At 43.4% G+C, this 14,668-nt stretch overlaps 1 protein-coding gene across 5 annotated transcripts in view; it reads left to right on the forward strand.

Moving 5' to 3' along the window:
• The window catches only part of MYO1B (myosin IB), a 911,317-nt gene that overhangs the window by 174,745 nt on the left and 721,904 nt on the right, over positions 1-14,668 (forward strand). For all 5 annotated transcript variants that reach the window (XM_078680402.1, XM_078680405.1, XM_078680404.1 and 2 more), the window contains exon 3: positions 5,095-5,210. In XM_078680402.1, the coding sequence (XP_078536528.1) occupies positions 5,095-5,210 (116 nt within the window). The remainder of the gene's footprint in view (positions 1-5,094; positions 5,211-14,668) is intronic.

Raw genomic sequence — 14,668 nt, forward strand, 5'->3', positions numbered from 1 at the left:
GTATTGAGAACTCAGACCTGCTAATTGTAAGAGCATCCGAGACTAACGATCTAATATCGAGAGCTGCATTAAGGAAACAAAAGCAAGGGAGTGCTTTGGTTTTTAGGTCTCGCCTGTCGATGCGCATGCGCATCGAGCAAGGCGAGAGTATTGGGACTTATCCGCTCTTTATCCACACTGCAAGGAATCGTGGCGATTCCTTGCAGTGCCCGTGACTTTTAAGCTCAATGCGCATGCGCATTGAGCTTAAAAGCGCGTGCACGTCCGTCTTTGTTTACCCGCTCCGCCCCCTCCCCTTCCCGCCGTCTCGCATTTCCCCTGTCGCACTTCTCCTCCCCCCTCCCCTCTCTTCCCTCCGTCTTGTTTATTGTACCCGCTCCGCCCCCTCCCCTTCCCGCCGTGTCGCATTTCTCTTCCCCCCTCCCCTCTCTTCCCTCCGTCTTGTATGCCACTCGCAACGCTCCCTGTCTCACACAGATCCGACATTAGTTCATGTTAACTTTGTATGTGGTCATCGATTCTTTAGGATGTTAAAGTTCACAAACTGTTCTCCTGCTTGCAATTGACAATGTACATAACATGTACTGTATTGCGCAAAACACATCCTGCTGACAAATTAGTTAATCCCTAAGCTATAACACGCAATTCTCTGGACTACAAGTTTTTACCCGCTCCGCCCCCTCCCCTTCCCGCCGTCTCGCATTTCCCCTGTCGCACTTCTCCTCCCCCCTCCCCTCTCTTCCCTCCGTCTTGTTTATTGTACCCGCTCCGCCCCCTCCCCTTCCCGCCGTGTCGCATTTCTCCTCCCCCCTCCCCTCTCTTCCCTCCGTCTTGTATGCCACTCGCAACGCTCCCTGTTGCTGTCTCACACAGATCCGACATTAGTTCATGTTAACTTTGTATGTGGTCATCGATTCTTTAGGATGTTAAAGTTCACAAACTGTTCTCCTGCTTGCAATTGACAATGTACATAACATGTACTGTATTGCGCAAAACACATCCTGCTGACAAATTAGTTAATCCCTAAGCTATAACACGCAATTCTCTGGACTACAAGTTAATTTCAACAGGTATGCTCGAGAAAACCTCCAGTTCCAGGTTTTAAACTCAGCGCCATACACAGGTTAGAACGTGCATGCTAGCACGTTGGCCACGCCACGCAGTATTTAAACAGGACCTCACACGCGGCACTTCACGCATCACCAGCCACATCAAGAAGGAGATAGACCCTTGCAGCTCTGCTCGAAAGTAAGTCTGCCCCACTTTTGCTCTCGCTAGACGGCAGAAATCACCATTTTAAACAAGACACCTTACCGGCACAAGTCCACGAAAGACCCGTATTAACAGCTCACGGTTTGTTTAACTGATTGCACCCAATGTTTATGAGGATAACAATTACCGTTGGTCCTCTCTTTAGACACTTCCTGAATCACGCTAGGTAAAAAGAACTCCGCCCGCGCCTACTATAATGACGCTTATTCTGCATGTTTATTGTTTTCAACGAGTGGCACATATGGCCGACCAACTGCATTATGAGCTACCTGAGACATTCTGATGTTAGGTTTTCCTATTCTTTATCCCCGCAGGTAATCGCTTTCGCTGCACTTAACCCCCACCCCCCCCATTTGCAGCAGCCCTACTGTCCTGTACCTGTACTCACAGTGCAAGCACCCAGTGCAGCCCAATCCAGACTTGCAGCAGCCGTACTGCCGCTGTACTCGTACTCACACTGAGATCAAGCAGTGCATCTTCTTAATCCCTACTTGCACAACTCCCTACTTTTTCATTACCAGGACACCAAGCAGTTGTCCAGCCTTGCAACCTGACCTGCAGCGCCCCCTTATGTCCCAGTACCGAAGCACACACACATACAGTCCCGTCACTACCCTAACTGTCGGACGCGTCCCAGCATCACTAGTTTGTGGCACTCACCCTAGACCCCCCGAAAACAGCAGCGCCGTATCCCGCTGCTCGCATTCTTCCCTGACAGCACCGCGCATCTTGCCCGCCTTCGGCTCGAAGGAGATTATCCCCCACAGCTGCCCCGGAGCGTGGCGGGAGGAGGGGCAGGGACCAGATAGACTCGCCGCCTCCCTCCGTCCAATCGCATCGTCTGCAATCTGGTATCAATAATTTAATTTATAGGCACGATAAACGCTCCCAGCTCTGGCCGGTGGGGGGATTTGCTCAGCGTTTTTGCATCTGTCTAATTTGATGTGGTGTAATTGGTTATTTAGATCCGCTCACCCACACTCACCCTCACTCACCCTCACTCACCCTCACTCACCCTCAACCCCTCACCCTCACTCACCCTCACCCACCCTCACTCACCCTCAACGCCTCACCCTCACTCACCCTCAACCCCTCACTCACCCTCAACCCCTCACCCTCACTCACCCTCACTCACCCTCACTTACCCTCAACCCTTCACCCTCAACCCCTCACTCACCCTCACTCTCACTCACCCTCACTCACCCTCAACCCCTCAGCATCACCCTCACTCACCCTCACCCTCACTCACCCTCAACCCCTCACCTACCCTCACCCTCACCCTCAACCCCTCACCCTCACCCTCACTCACCCTCAACACCTCACTCGCCCTCACCCTCACTCACCCTCAACACCTCACCCTCAACCCCTCACCCTCACTCACCCTCACCCACCCTCACTCACCCTCAACCCCTCACCCTCACTCACCCTCACTCACCCTCAACCCCTCACCCTCACCCACCCTCACCCACCCTCACTCACCCTCAACCCCTCACCCTCACTCACCCTCACCCTCACTCACCCTCACTCACCCTCACCCTCACTCACCCTCAACCCCTCACCCTCACACAGTGCAATAGGTCTCGGAGCATTTGAGTTAGAGCTTTTAGAAATGTTTATGGCTTTTTTTTTTTATTCTTTAGCATTGGCTACAGGAAACAAAAATGCTAAAGATTTACAAAAAAACCCATAAACAATCCTAAAAGCACTAACTCTAATGCTGCGAGACCTATTGCATTTCCAATGCTTGTTCAACCTTGGCCACAAGACTGGTTTAGAAGACCTTTGGAGAAGAGAACATTCCACGTTCTCATCACCTATCCAGCTCGGCAGAGTCCGAGTTACAAGAGTATTTCTTTTTGTTCTTCCAAGGTGAGGCAAAAGACATTCTTTGAAAAAGTGAAAAAATAACAGTGCCTGATCAAGTTTACAGCTTGCAGAGCACATTATTGATTTTGTCCAGGAGTTGCAAAATATACTTCTGGACTGATGTCGGAGTGGACAAATTAGCTAGAGAGGTGGGTGAGGGTAACATTTACTTGTTGGATTTTTCCATTTATTAGTCCACATTAGCCCAACATTTGTCCGTCAGTCTATTCTCTTATGTGCCCATCTATGTACTTTGTTACTGATAGGGTATTCCTAAACAAATTGGTAAATATGATGGCTATCTCCATTTACTCCTCTAACAGGATTGCACCGAGTAGCAGCCGTTCCCTTTGAGCAAGCCATATGCATTTGGATGCAATCCAATTAATCAACACATCAACTGCTTCTGTTTCTGAATATAGAGGATATGCTCGATGAGCATTTTATGCCGTCCACTCTGAAATTGTGAGGAAATGCCCACTCACTGACATGGGGAACCTTTTTGAAATTAAGGTCACATACTGTCCTTCTCCAACTCCAGATCATTCCATATTCAGGCCTGATGATGCCCCGCTAGGATGTAAAGAAAGCACATACTACCTAAGACGGTTGATGGTTCTAAAATCAGTAATAATCCATTCCTGGTTGTGGGCAAATTACGAGCTGATGAACTTAGTCTATCAATGAGAGATTACAGATTTGAATATGTTGGACAGGCGCATTCAAGATTTGAACCGTTCTTGTACAAATGTTTGAGTACCATTTATCTTCACTTATCACCTATCGAGCACCTAATGTTTTATTTATGGAAATTGATCGCATTAGAGCCATAAAATATATCATTCTTAGTAATTAAATTGTCTGGACCATCATGTTCTTATACTTTTTTTGTTGCTATCCATGAATGTGATTTAACCATGTAATACAACTCTATATATGATCAATTATGTAAGTATCCAACAGAACCAATTTTTGTTTTTTGTACAGTATTTGGTGCCCAGGTTCTGAGGAACATAGGGGCATCCCATTGATATTTAACTTTATCTCCACTCAGTAGCAGGAGTTAATGCAATGCTTTTGAGTCAAGGGTTAAAATAGTCTTCACACTGGTTTCTGAGTTTTGTGTTACTTATCTGCTGCTAATGTGTAAAAAAATTTGCAGATGCAGTGTAATATGGTATTTGTTATCGTTGTCGCGCATCAAAAGTGCCCGTGTTTCACAACAGGTAGTAACTAAAGTGGATCATGATGATCCTTCACTCCCACTTTGTAGGCATGCAGAATTGCAATAACCCATTGCCATAAAATGTCTTGTAAATTGGTATAGAAACTAGTGCCTGAGGTATCAAAGTAAGGTCCACCCCATGCAAAGGACATTTACCTTACACATTCCATTTGTGATGATCAGCATGGCTGTGTCTGGTAAATTCAGTCGCATGCGAGCCCCATTCCATACCAGTCTAATTTGGTCTCTTGGTTAGTAGGTACAAATCGACCGACAGGACTTCATGGAGAATTACAAATGAGCCAGGAAAAAATGTCCATCAATTCGCCCACAAGTATTGTGTGCCATTGGCCAGTTCATCAGATGCTATATAATTTGTTATTTTTTGGTATGGATTTCCGGTGCTAGTTTGTGCCCCCACTGATGGAGGAAAGGATACCATTCTGTTACGTGATTCTCTCCCCCCACCACTCAACCATCCAGTTTTTATCGCATCTTCGAAGGAAGAATTACAAATTGGTCATTAACCACAGAGAGAACCTAATATAGGGAAAATAAGTAAAATGATGAACATCCTCTTAGTGACTGTTATGTGTATTTAGTGGGAAGGGCTGGTTAGATATTGTTCTCATTTAGTAGTTCAGTTGCTTAACAAGGGGAAAACTGCAAGCTTTAATCCATGTTGAGGATTGATAATAATAGGCTGAAACACGTTTCTTTTTTTGTTGCAGACTTACATTGGCAGTGTCGTTATATCTGTAAATCCTTACCGATCTCTAACCATTTATACACCGGAAAAAGTGGAAGAATACAGGAACCGAAATTTCTATGAACTCAGTCCCCACATGTAAGTATTAAAGTTAAGTTGCAGTGCTGGCATGATGGCGGAATGTAAGCAATTAATCCCATTTGTATTATTAATTCTGCTTCTAGTTTATCACTGTGACTATAATGTAATTTTTATTCAGATGGGCTATGGTTTAAAATGTGTTATTTTGTGAAGTAAAATAGAAGCAGAGAGGCATACAATTGCATGCGGGCAATGTACTATTGTGTACCACACATTATAATTCAAATGGGTTTCATTAACAATATCCATGCTTATAACATTTAGCAGTATGTTTTTTTAAACTTCAGGGATGCTCTGTTTATACATAAAACAGTAAAATAAAAAATAGGTGACAAATATTTAATTTAGAAGTAATATAGCTAAAGTAATTTTTCTATCTTTACATTTCATACCTGGATCAACAAAGAGGTGATTTATGGGAAAAACATGAGAAATAAAGAATGAGAGGATTCAAACCCACCTTGTGGTAGTCCGCTCCTTTCTCTAAGCTTGCTAGAGGCTTTTGACCGTTCAAGTGGCACTGTCTTCCTCATTTTACGATGCAAAAAAAGTCCTAATCTATTTAACTTCAATCTTAATACATTTGATTGGTCATTACGTGGGTTTAACTCTGCTCCTTCAACCACACAAACAATGAGAGAGGCGGTAATTCACTGTAAATTGTTATTTGTAGTCTATTTAACAGTGCCCTCTGTTGCTATAAATTACTTATGTCATTTTGTCTAACTATATACTGTTGCGCTGACATGTGCCTATCTTATCCAACAAAGATAAGGCTCATTAAGCTAGATCAACTTCAGAAAACAATTCGTGAGGTACCACAGGACCAAACCATCTAATGGATTGTTTGCCTGTGCGTTCACAAGTTGAAGGCGATTCCTCAATGTATAAGCATCTGCAGCAGTGCAGTCCAGTACGGTCACGACCAACTTACTCAATACCATTGAAGCAGTATCTGATGGGCCCAGGGTTGTCCTCTTTCCTGCTGGCCAAGGAGTTGTAGTTTGACAGTATCCACTCTTCCATTCCTGTCTTATAATTCCCACTGCACCAACATGTACCCCCAAATAATCTCTATATGCTTTACTCTTGCTGCTTTTCACCTAAAGATTACAGGCATTGACTTCTCTTTTGCACATCAGTCGAAAGTGAAATCTATAGAGGTCTCAACAGTGGCCAAGAAGACACATTGTTACTGGTGTCCATATGACTCCTGTCACACCATAGCTGCAGATTTACATCTCTGAAGTCGTGGAGGACTTGTTTGTTCTTAATTCCTTTCACTGGACCCAGATTACCAGTGCCTCCTGGGGACTTCAGAGGTTAGGATAGGCTTGGCAATAAAGCCTTACACGAACACCTTCAACTCTCACTCAATGTCTAGGGGATCTCTAATGGAGATCAAGAGACTTCTCATAGAGCGTATCCACCCTAGGGTGGACATACAGCCTGTCCACCCTAGTACTATGTACTTGGTTAATATAATAAAGGAGGTGGGTATCACCGAATTCTGCATCTGTAAGATCCGAATCATTCAACCCCCTTTCAGAAGGTTAGAAATATTGGCTTTGGCAGCAGTTTTGAACAATGGTTGGTTTTTACTCCATGGGTTCACAGAATACATGTTTCTCCAGTATTAGGGTGTCTTTCATAGATTCACATGCTTGAATATTCCCCGTCGTCGAAGTGGGTGTCCCACGGTAAATAAAATAGCAATAAAATACTAATAATATATATATGCAAAAACATAACACCTAAAATATGTACTAGAAAAGGTAGTAAATACCCAGACATAATTCCTACATAGGAATATATGGTAGAGAGACAAAACACTTGCAACATATTCCTGTCATTATGTTAGTCTAAACTACAGCCAATCAGGCGCTAGCACCCCTCCAGAACCTTCTTCTCAGAGCTCAGTCCCTCAGATTTTCTACCGCACGTCATGTGAAGGGAGTCTCCCTGAGCTCTGCTCAGTTTTCTCAACTTCAAGTTTTCCTGTGATTTCCAGCATGTCTTCAAGTAAGAAGTCCTTATTTAGACCTTGTTCTTCTTGTGGGAAACTCCGTCTTTATTCTGAGGACCCCCACAAGAAGTGCATTTACTGTCTGTATCCAGACCATGAGGTTGGAATCTACTAAAACCCTTAAGGACAGAGAAGGCCGTCTCCTACGGCTTCAGAGACTTAAGGATAAGGATTCAGCACTTTCAGATGCAGAAAGCCTAGTGTCTGGACCTTCAAAAGCAGCCTCCAAATGTAGCAGTGTGCAGGATTTGCCCTCACCATTCCTAAAAAAGAAGCTTTCGCTATCTGTGGCTCCTGCGGTGTCTTCTCCACCTCCTGCTACGTCCACGCCCCCGAGACCTGGCTCTCAGGCGTCTCTTGCTTCTTTCCATCATGTTTCTGCTAAAAAATTTGTTTCATCGTCGACGATCGTCCCGACGACGAGATCTGCCGTCTACGGCTCGTCGACGGCAACTGTGACGACGATGTCAGCTTCTGGATTATCGACGACGGCGACATCGTCGTCATCCATGTCGACGAAGGTATCCCTCAGTTTCAAGACTGTTTCATCGATGATTCCTATTGCTTTGTCGTCGACGAAGAAGTCTCGCTCGTCGTCAGTTAAATCTTCGTCGACGAGAGTTGTTAAGAAATCTTCGTCGTCGGCCCCGTCAACGGGGCTGACGACGAAGATTTCGGTGGCTTCATCAACGACGACTTCGTCGGTGGTGGTACCGTCGACGATGGCCCCGTCGACGATGGCCCCGTCGACGGCGGCCCCGTCGACAGTGGATTCCTGTGCTACGACTCCGTCGACGCCTATGCCATCATCGTCGTCGGTACCATCGACGATGATTGCATCTTCATTTGCTTCTTTGCCTTTGGTGCCGATTCCTTCCTCCGGGTCTGGCTCATCCACCGTCGACCCACTGCACCAACGTCGCAAGATGCCTGTTGACCAGCTGTCTATCCCAAGTGATCCGCAGCCTCCATCGCCCTTGTTTGCCACGGGTTCTGAGCAAGACTCTGATTTGGACGATGATGTGGATAATTCCTTCAGGGTAGCACGCAGTCCTTTTGATTTAGTTATTAAATGCCAGGACTATGGTGAGGATGATGATGAACAGTATTTTCAGGCAGAGGAACGTTCTGTACAGGTTCCAACTGCGACATTGCCTCTGTGGCTCATCTCCAATCTCCAGTAACAATTGTTCTTCTATGGCCCTACTTGCAGGAGCACACAGTCCTCATAGTGTATCCTTGGTGCTTGAGTGTGATAGAAATGATCTATTTTGCTGTTTTACCTGTATAAGAATCTGCCCTTTGTCAACACAGCCATGTGAGTTTTGCACAAACGTACGGGCCCTGCAAGCAGCCTGTGTGCAGTTTTAAAAGGTTGGTTGCTACCCTTACGTGGGGCACTTTCAGTGGTGGCTGCTTTCAGGGAACTATTTGTAGGTTCTCTATTTCTTTGGACCCTCTTAGATCTTAGCGTTATGTTGAGCATAAAATTAAAATCCTCTCAAATTCTTCAGGAAGCATCCAGTTTATCAGAACTATTTTGGACACTGATCTGGCAAAGTATTTCCTCCACCCCAAAGAGTGCCATTTATTGATGGAACAGTGTACCTTTTAGATATGTGCAGCTCTGATGGTTTGAGAAGCTTCAGGGACACCAAAGAGTGGTGGTTCCTCATTTTAAATTGTGTGTTTTGCAGCTTCACTTGGCCAAGCACTGTGTTGCTGGAGAGCCTTCAAAGTCTGTCACAGTTTAGCCCACTCAGACATCATATCTCAAATCGTGGATCCTTTCTCCAAGCCTGTCAGTGGGTTAACCGTTCAGCCTTCGGTCCAAAATTTCAGTTGCTGGACACTCCTCTCAGTATTGTGGTGAAGCACTGTGGGAACCTGTGCATAAGCACTTTCTGGTCCCAATCTGACACACACCTCCACAAAGCGTTTTTGTCGTTGATCCTGAAGGTGTTCCTATACTTGAAAGCTCTTCTGTCAGTGGTCAGGCCAAAGGTTGTGATGATGCAAACCATCACCATTACAGTCAGTTTTGTATAGGGGAACAAGAAAGTGGGATCAACAAACCACATCTCTGAAACTGTCAATAGACCTACAGGAGTGGGCCATCTATGTTGTCACATCCCCGGTTTCACATCTGGAGAGCATACTGACTCAACCGCTATTTCAGCTTATCCCACATATCGAAAACAAACATGACAGTACTTGAGACAATTGTTGAGGAAGTGGGTATCCAGACATGGATATATTTGCGGTTCACATACATTGGAAATGCCAGGACCTAACATCCTAGATGAGCACATGTCCCAGATTCTGTAGGAGTTGACTTTAAATAAGACTGTACGAGGTGACCTCAATTTGGACTGGTCAGAGATTTCATACAATCATTACTGTGGGCATGGCTTCACTTTATCTACCTCTGGCATACTACACCTCCCTTAAGAAGCCGACCATCCAGCTTCTGCAACAGTCACACCTTCTGCTAGTAGAAGAGAATGATTTTTAAAGCCTCCATATGTTGGATCAGATTGAATACCTGATCCCTGATCAATTAGTTTTTTCCCACTTTGGTACCATCTCTGGCAACTGACTACTGGAAGGATATCTTGCACTAGTTTCAGTTTAAGATGTTATGGGGCACCTGCCCAAAGGTTCCATCCCTCTCCCATGCTCTGTGGACTAATTAATATAATTGTACTGAGACCTGGCAGTTTTAGATGTGCTGGTGGATGTCTGAAAACCCCAAACTGTTGGGCAGCCATTTTGACTTAAAGGCCAGAAGACTCATTTGCCACCTCCCAGGTGATCAAACCCCACCTTATATGTATAATGGTATTTGGACGACGACTTCTGGACGTCAGTACTCCATTTACTTTACGTTTAGAAGGCACCTACAAAATCCCTTAATGAACTGTTTTGGACACTCAATCCTGTCAATTTATCGTTACTCCAAATGCTTATCCAGTCAATTCTGAAGTGTTTGTGAAACATTTATTAATAAACGGCTCAGATACTCTCCTAATTTCACGTTTCTTCTGTTTTGCTGTGATTTGTTTTCTAGTGAGTTCTGTTTAAAGCATCCCAGTACTCTGCAGTGTGGAATTCTATAGGTTATTTGTGTAAACTGAATGCTGGATTATCTCCTCCTTGTCGGCAGACTGTTGAATGGTATATACATATTGTTCTCTCACTTCCTAAAACACAAGCATTTTAGACACCTTTTGCTGCTTGGACATCAATCTTCTATACCAGAAAGCAGCCTTCTTGACCGCATTCACTTCTGCGGGCTGCATTGGTGAGCTCTGAACACTAGCAGAGGTCTTCCTTTTATATACCAGTCCACACCTCATGTTAATGTGGTAGCAACCCTCTAGAGACGGATAGGTAAATCACAGAAATTCTTAATAAAAAAATATAGTTCTCTAAGAGCTTGGCATCCTGACGTGGCAGGGTAGGTCATACGAAAATGTTGTTCCTCAATTGGGATAGTGATTTCAGATCAGCCATTCTTTTAGAGAAGACCTACCACATGTGCAGCTGAAACAGACAACTGTAAAAATCTTTCTAGCATTTCATGAACTGAATACATCTTGTGCAGTATCTTTCAAAATAACAGCATCACTGTTAAAGTTGCCTTCAGGGTTCCTTTAGGTTTGAGGAGGTCACTTAATTAAAATATTGAATCGCCTGAGACTTCCTGCTACACCCACAGTCACCTGCAGTGGAAGCTCCTATAAAAGAAGGCTGTGGTGACGCCACTCATTTCAAGGCTTAATACTGTATCTCCTTTTAAAAAAAAATATTTTTATTAAGCAACTCCGAAAAGATTGTACAAAAGATAAAAACATGTTCACAAATATTACATATATCAGCATAAATATTTCATACAATTAATAGAAGTTAAATGGCTAAAACATCATATTGTCATAAAAGTTTGTCATATAAAAGATTTTAAAATCACTATAGGATACAGAGCGTAGGAGCTGAGAAAGAGACGATATTTCATTACGCATATCTAATACCATTATTCCAAGCATCGATTGGCTCCCAAATTTTGCTGCTTTGTAATCTAGTACTTTTCCCTCTTGCTGCATATATTGCCTTTTCTTGGTTATAGATCCCCAAATAGCGTGTTTAGCCATATTTGAAAATTCGGGGATCGGCCTCCTTCCAGCGAGCTGCTAGAGTTATTCTGTAGACTGCCGTGCCCAAAAACAGACATGTTTCCTCTTCCTTATTATGCCTGAGAGTGTTATCGTATCCTAATAAATATAGAGTGGGCGATTCTGCTTCTTTGTGGCCAAACACTTCCTCCCAGAACACAGATATCATTTGTCTGAAGGGTGTTAGTTTATCACAGTCATAGAACATATGAATCAAGTGCGTGGGACTTGTTCCACATCTAGGGCATTCGTCATTTGCTCTTTTCCCCCAGGTATATAATTTGGCAGATGTATAATATAAATTATATATGGTTTTGTACAATTGAGCCTTTAAGTTAGAAGATACAAATTACTTAGATATGAGCAGTAGTGACATATCCATGTCGACATTGGGATTGTTAAGTTTATTTGCCCATGCAGACTCTGTATGTTCTAAATCATCCTTCTGTCTTTCCATTAATATATCATACAGGGCACCTATCCTGGTTGATGATTTTCTTATATGTTCTAGAAGGGGAATGTTCGACAGAGATATTTGGGATTTTTAGGCTGAGGATGGTATTGACTTGAATGAACTTAAAAATATCTGTATTCGGGAAAGAGAAATTATTTTGAAGGTTCGGGGAACCTAGTATCTGGGTCTCTGTTAAGGAAGTCCCCTACAGTTACCACCCCCAACTTTTCCCATCTCTTAGAAATGTCGTCATTAGCTTGTCTAGATAACACAGAGGAGTGCCATAATGGTGTATACTTGCTAAACTTTGAGATAGCGAGATGTCTTGAGGTTTTCTCCCATATTCTCCAAGCGCTATTTATAATCTTGAATTTAACCTTCTTATAGTAAGACGGTTCTATTTGTCTTTACAGAAAGCCTTTTGCTTTGTTTCCTAACGCTACTTCGTAGATCGATGGTATAGCATTCTGCTCGGTGTTTATGCATGATGTATTTGCATTAAACAGGGGTGACATTTGCTGGAGTAGAGTGGCCCATAGATAAAACATTTTATTGGGGATTGCTAACCCGCCTCTGTCCTGTGGCAGGGAAAGATAGTTCAAGGCCCTCCTGACTTTCCCATAATTCCAAATAAACGTACTCATTTGAGATTCTATTGTTTTAATGACATTATCTTCCACTATTAAAGGGATAGCACGGAATAAATACAACAGCCTAGGGAGAATATTCATTTTTAAAAAGTTCCCTCTACCAATGATTGAGAGGCGAAGACTGTCAACCCTCTCTAGGTCTTTCTTAATAGTCTTAATTAGGGGGTCATAATTTAGTTTATTAATATTCTCTACCTTAGGGGATATACATATTCCAAGATATACGGCATTGTCTACCTTCTTTGGATCGTCAAACTGAACATTATCAGTACAAATAACCATTGTTTTATCTCGATTTGAGCGAATATCCAGAGATCTGACCAATGGCTTGAGTGATCAATTCTATTTCTGCAATTGCCTCGGTGGGGTTGGATGGAACTACCGCCACGTCATCGGCATATGCAAGTATCTTAGTTTCATGGAGACCAACCATAACGTGTTCTTTTGCCTCGCTTGATATTAGTTTCAGGATCAGGGGATTTATGTACAAGGCGAACAGTATTGGGGAGCATGGACATCCCTGCCTCGTTCCTCTTAATATATTAAATGAACTAGATTCCTGGCCCATCACTAGCACCTTAGCCTTTGGATCCCGATACATTGCCTGGATTGATTTAGAAAAGCAAGGCCCAAAGTTGTTTTGATCGAGCACCGCCCATAAGAATTCCCACGAAACTCGATCGAAAGCCTTTTCGGCATCGAGCAGGATCATCGACATCTGGCCCCTCGCCGCATTCATAATGTCAAATAACGCTATCTGTGGTAGCCTTACCAGGGATAAAGCCATGCTGCCCTGGGGAGACCAGATGTTCAATGACCCTCCTGAGCCGATTGGCCAAGATCTTCGCGTAGAGCTTTGAATCAGAGTTTATTAAAGAGATTGGGCGGTACGAGGATGGAAGTTTTGGGGGCTTTTCTTTTTTGGGGAAAATAACTATATTTGTTTCCTTCCATGATTCAGGAGGGGTGCCACTTCCTTGAATCCCTATGAATAGGTCTAATAAATAAGGTGTTATATGTTCTCCGAGAATTTTATATAATTCTAGTGGAAGTTTATCAGGGCCCGCTGCTTTACCCGAGGCCAGATCTAACAAGGCCAGTTGTAATTCAATATACGTAATATTTTTTTCCAGATCTTCTCTGGTGGTATCATTGATGATCTTGTTCGATCCAGCCTCGGTTAGCCATAACCTCAGGGCATCTCTGATTACATCTTGATCATTCATATCTTCATTTTGATATAATTTTTTATAATATTGTCTAAAGGTTTCTAATATATCTTCCGGTGTTGTATACTTCTGACCCTCCACTTCGATAGTAGTAATTGTATTAAGAGAGTGTTTTTGGCGAGTGCGTAGAGCTAGCTGCTTCCCTACTCTCTCCCCATCTTCGTAGATTTTATTACGGTTTGACTGGGAGGTCTCAGCCACCTTCTGGGTAAGCCTACTGTTAAGCTCGGTTTTAAGAATAAGCATTTTTCGTAGAATAGTTCCCCCATCTTCACCTCGCATTATTAAAGTGGTGTGCTCTTCCTCTATCTTAGCCAGCTCCTGCATCTGTAAGTTATTGACTTTATCTAATTCTTTCTTGCGCTTGGCGACAAAGCTAATTGTCTCCCCCCTTAGAGCAGCTTTGAAACAATCCCATACTATACCCCTGGACGCGCTATAGCGGTTACAATTAAAAAAAACCTGAGTCCATGTCTTAATATATTTGACATAGCCTTTATTTGCCAGAAGTTTTCTATCGAAAGACCAGGTGGAGCGTGGCCTATTAAGATTGGTAATATCGAGTGTGAAGGCTAACAGGTTATGATCGGAGATTGTCTTTAGAGATTTATTAATTTGTGCCCCATCAGAACAATCTCTAGTTGACGATATATAATCAATCCGCACATATTTATTGTGAGGATATGAAAAATAGGTGTAACCGGGATCCGACTGGTGTTTTAAGTCCCAAGTATCTATTAAGCCCAGACTCTCTCTTAGTTGGGAGGGATGTATGTCATTACATCGCATTCTAATACCACGCATACCATTACAACGCGGGTATTACAACGTGATGACAATGACATCGCATGCCATTACATTGCATACTTTTACCACGAGTATGCTTTTACCACGCATGCCATTACAACGCAAAGGCATGCGTGG

Source organism: Lissotriton helveticus, chromosome 3_1, assembly GCF_964261635.1.
Source record: "Lissotriton helveticus chromosome 3_1, aLisHel1.1, whole genome shotgun sequence".
NCBI classification, from domain to species: Eukaryota; Metazoa; Chordata; class Amphibia; order Caudata; family Salamandridae; genus Lissotriton; species Lissotriton helveticus.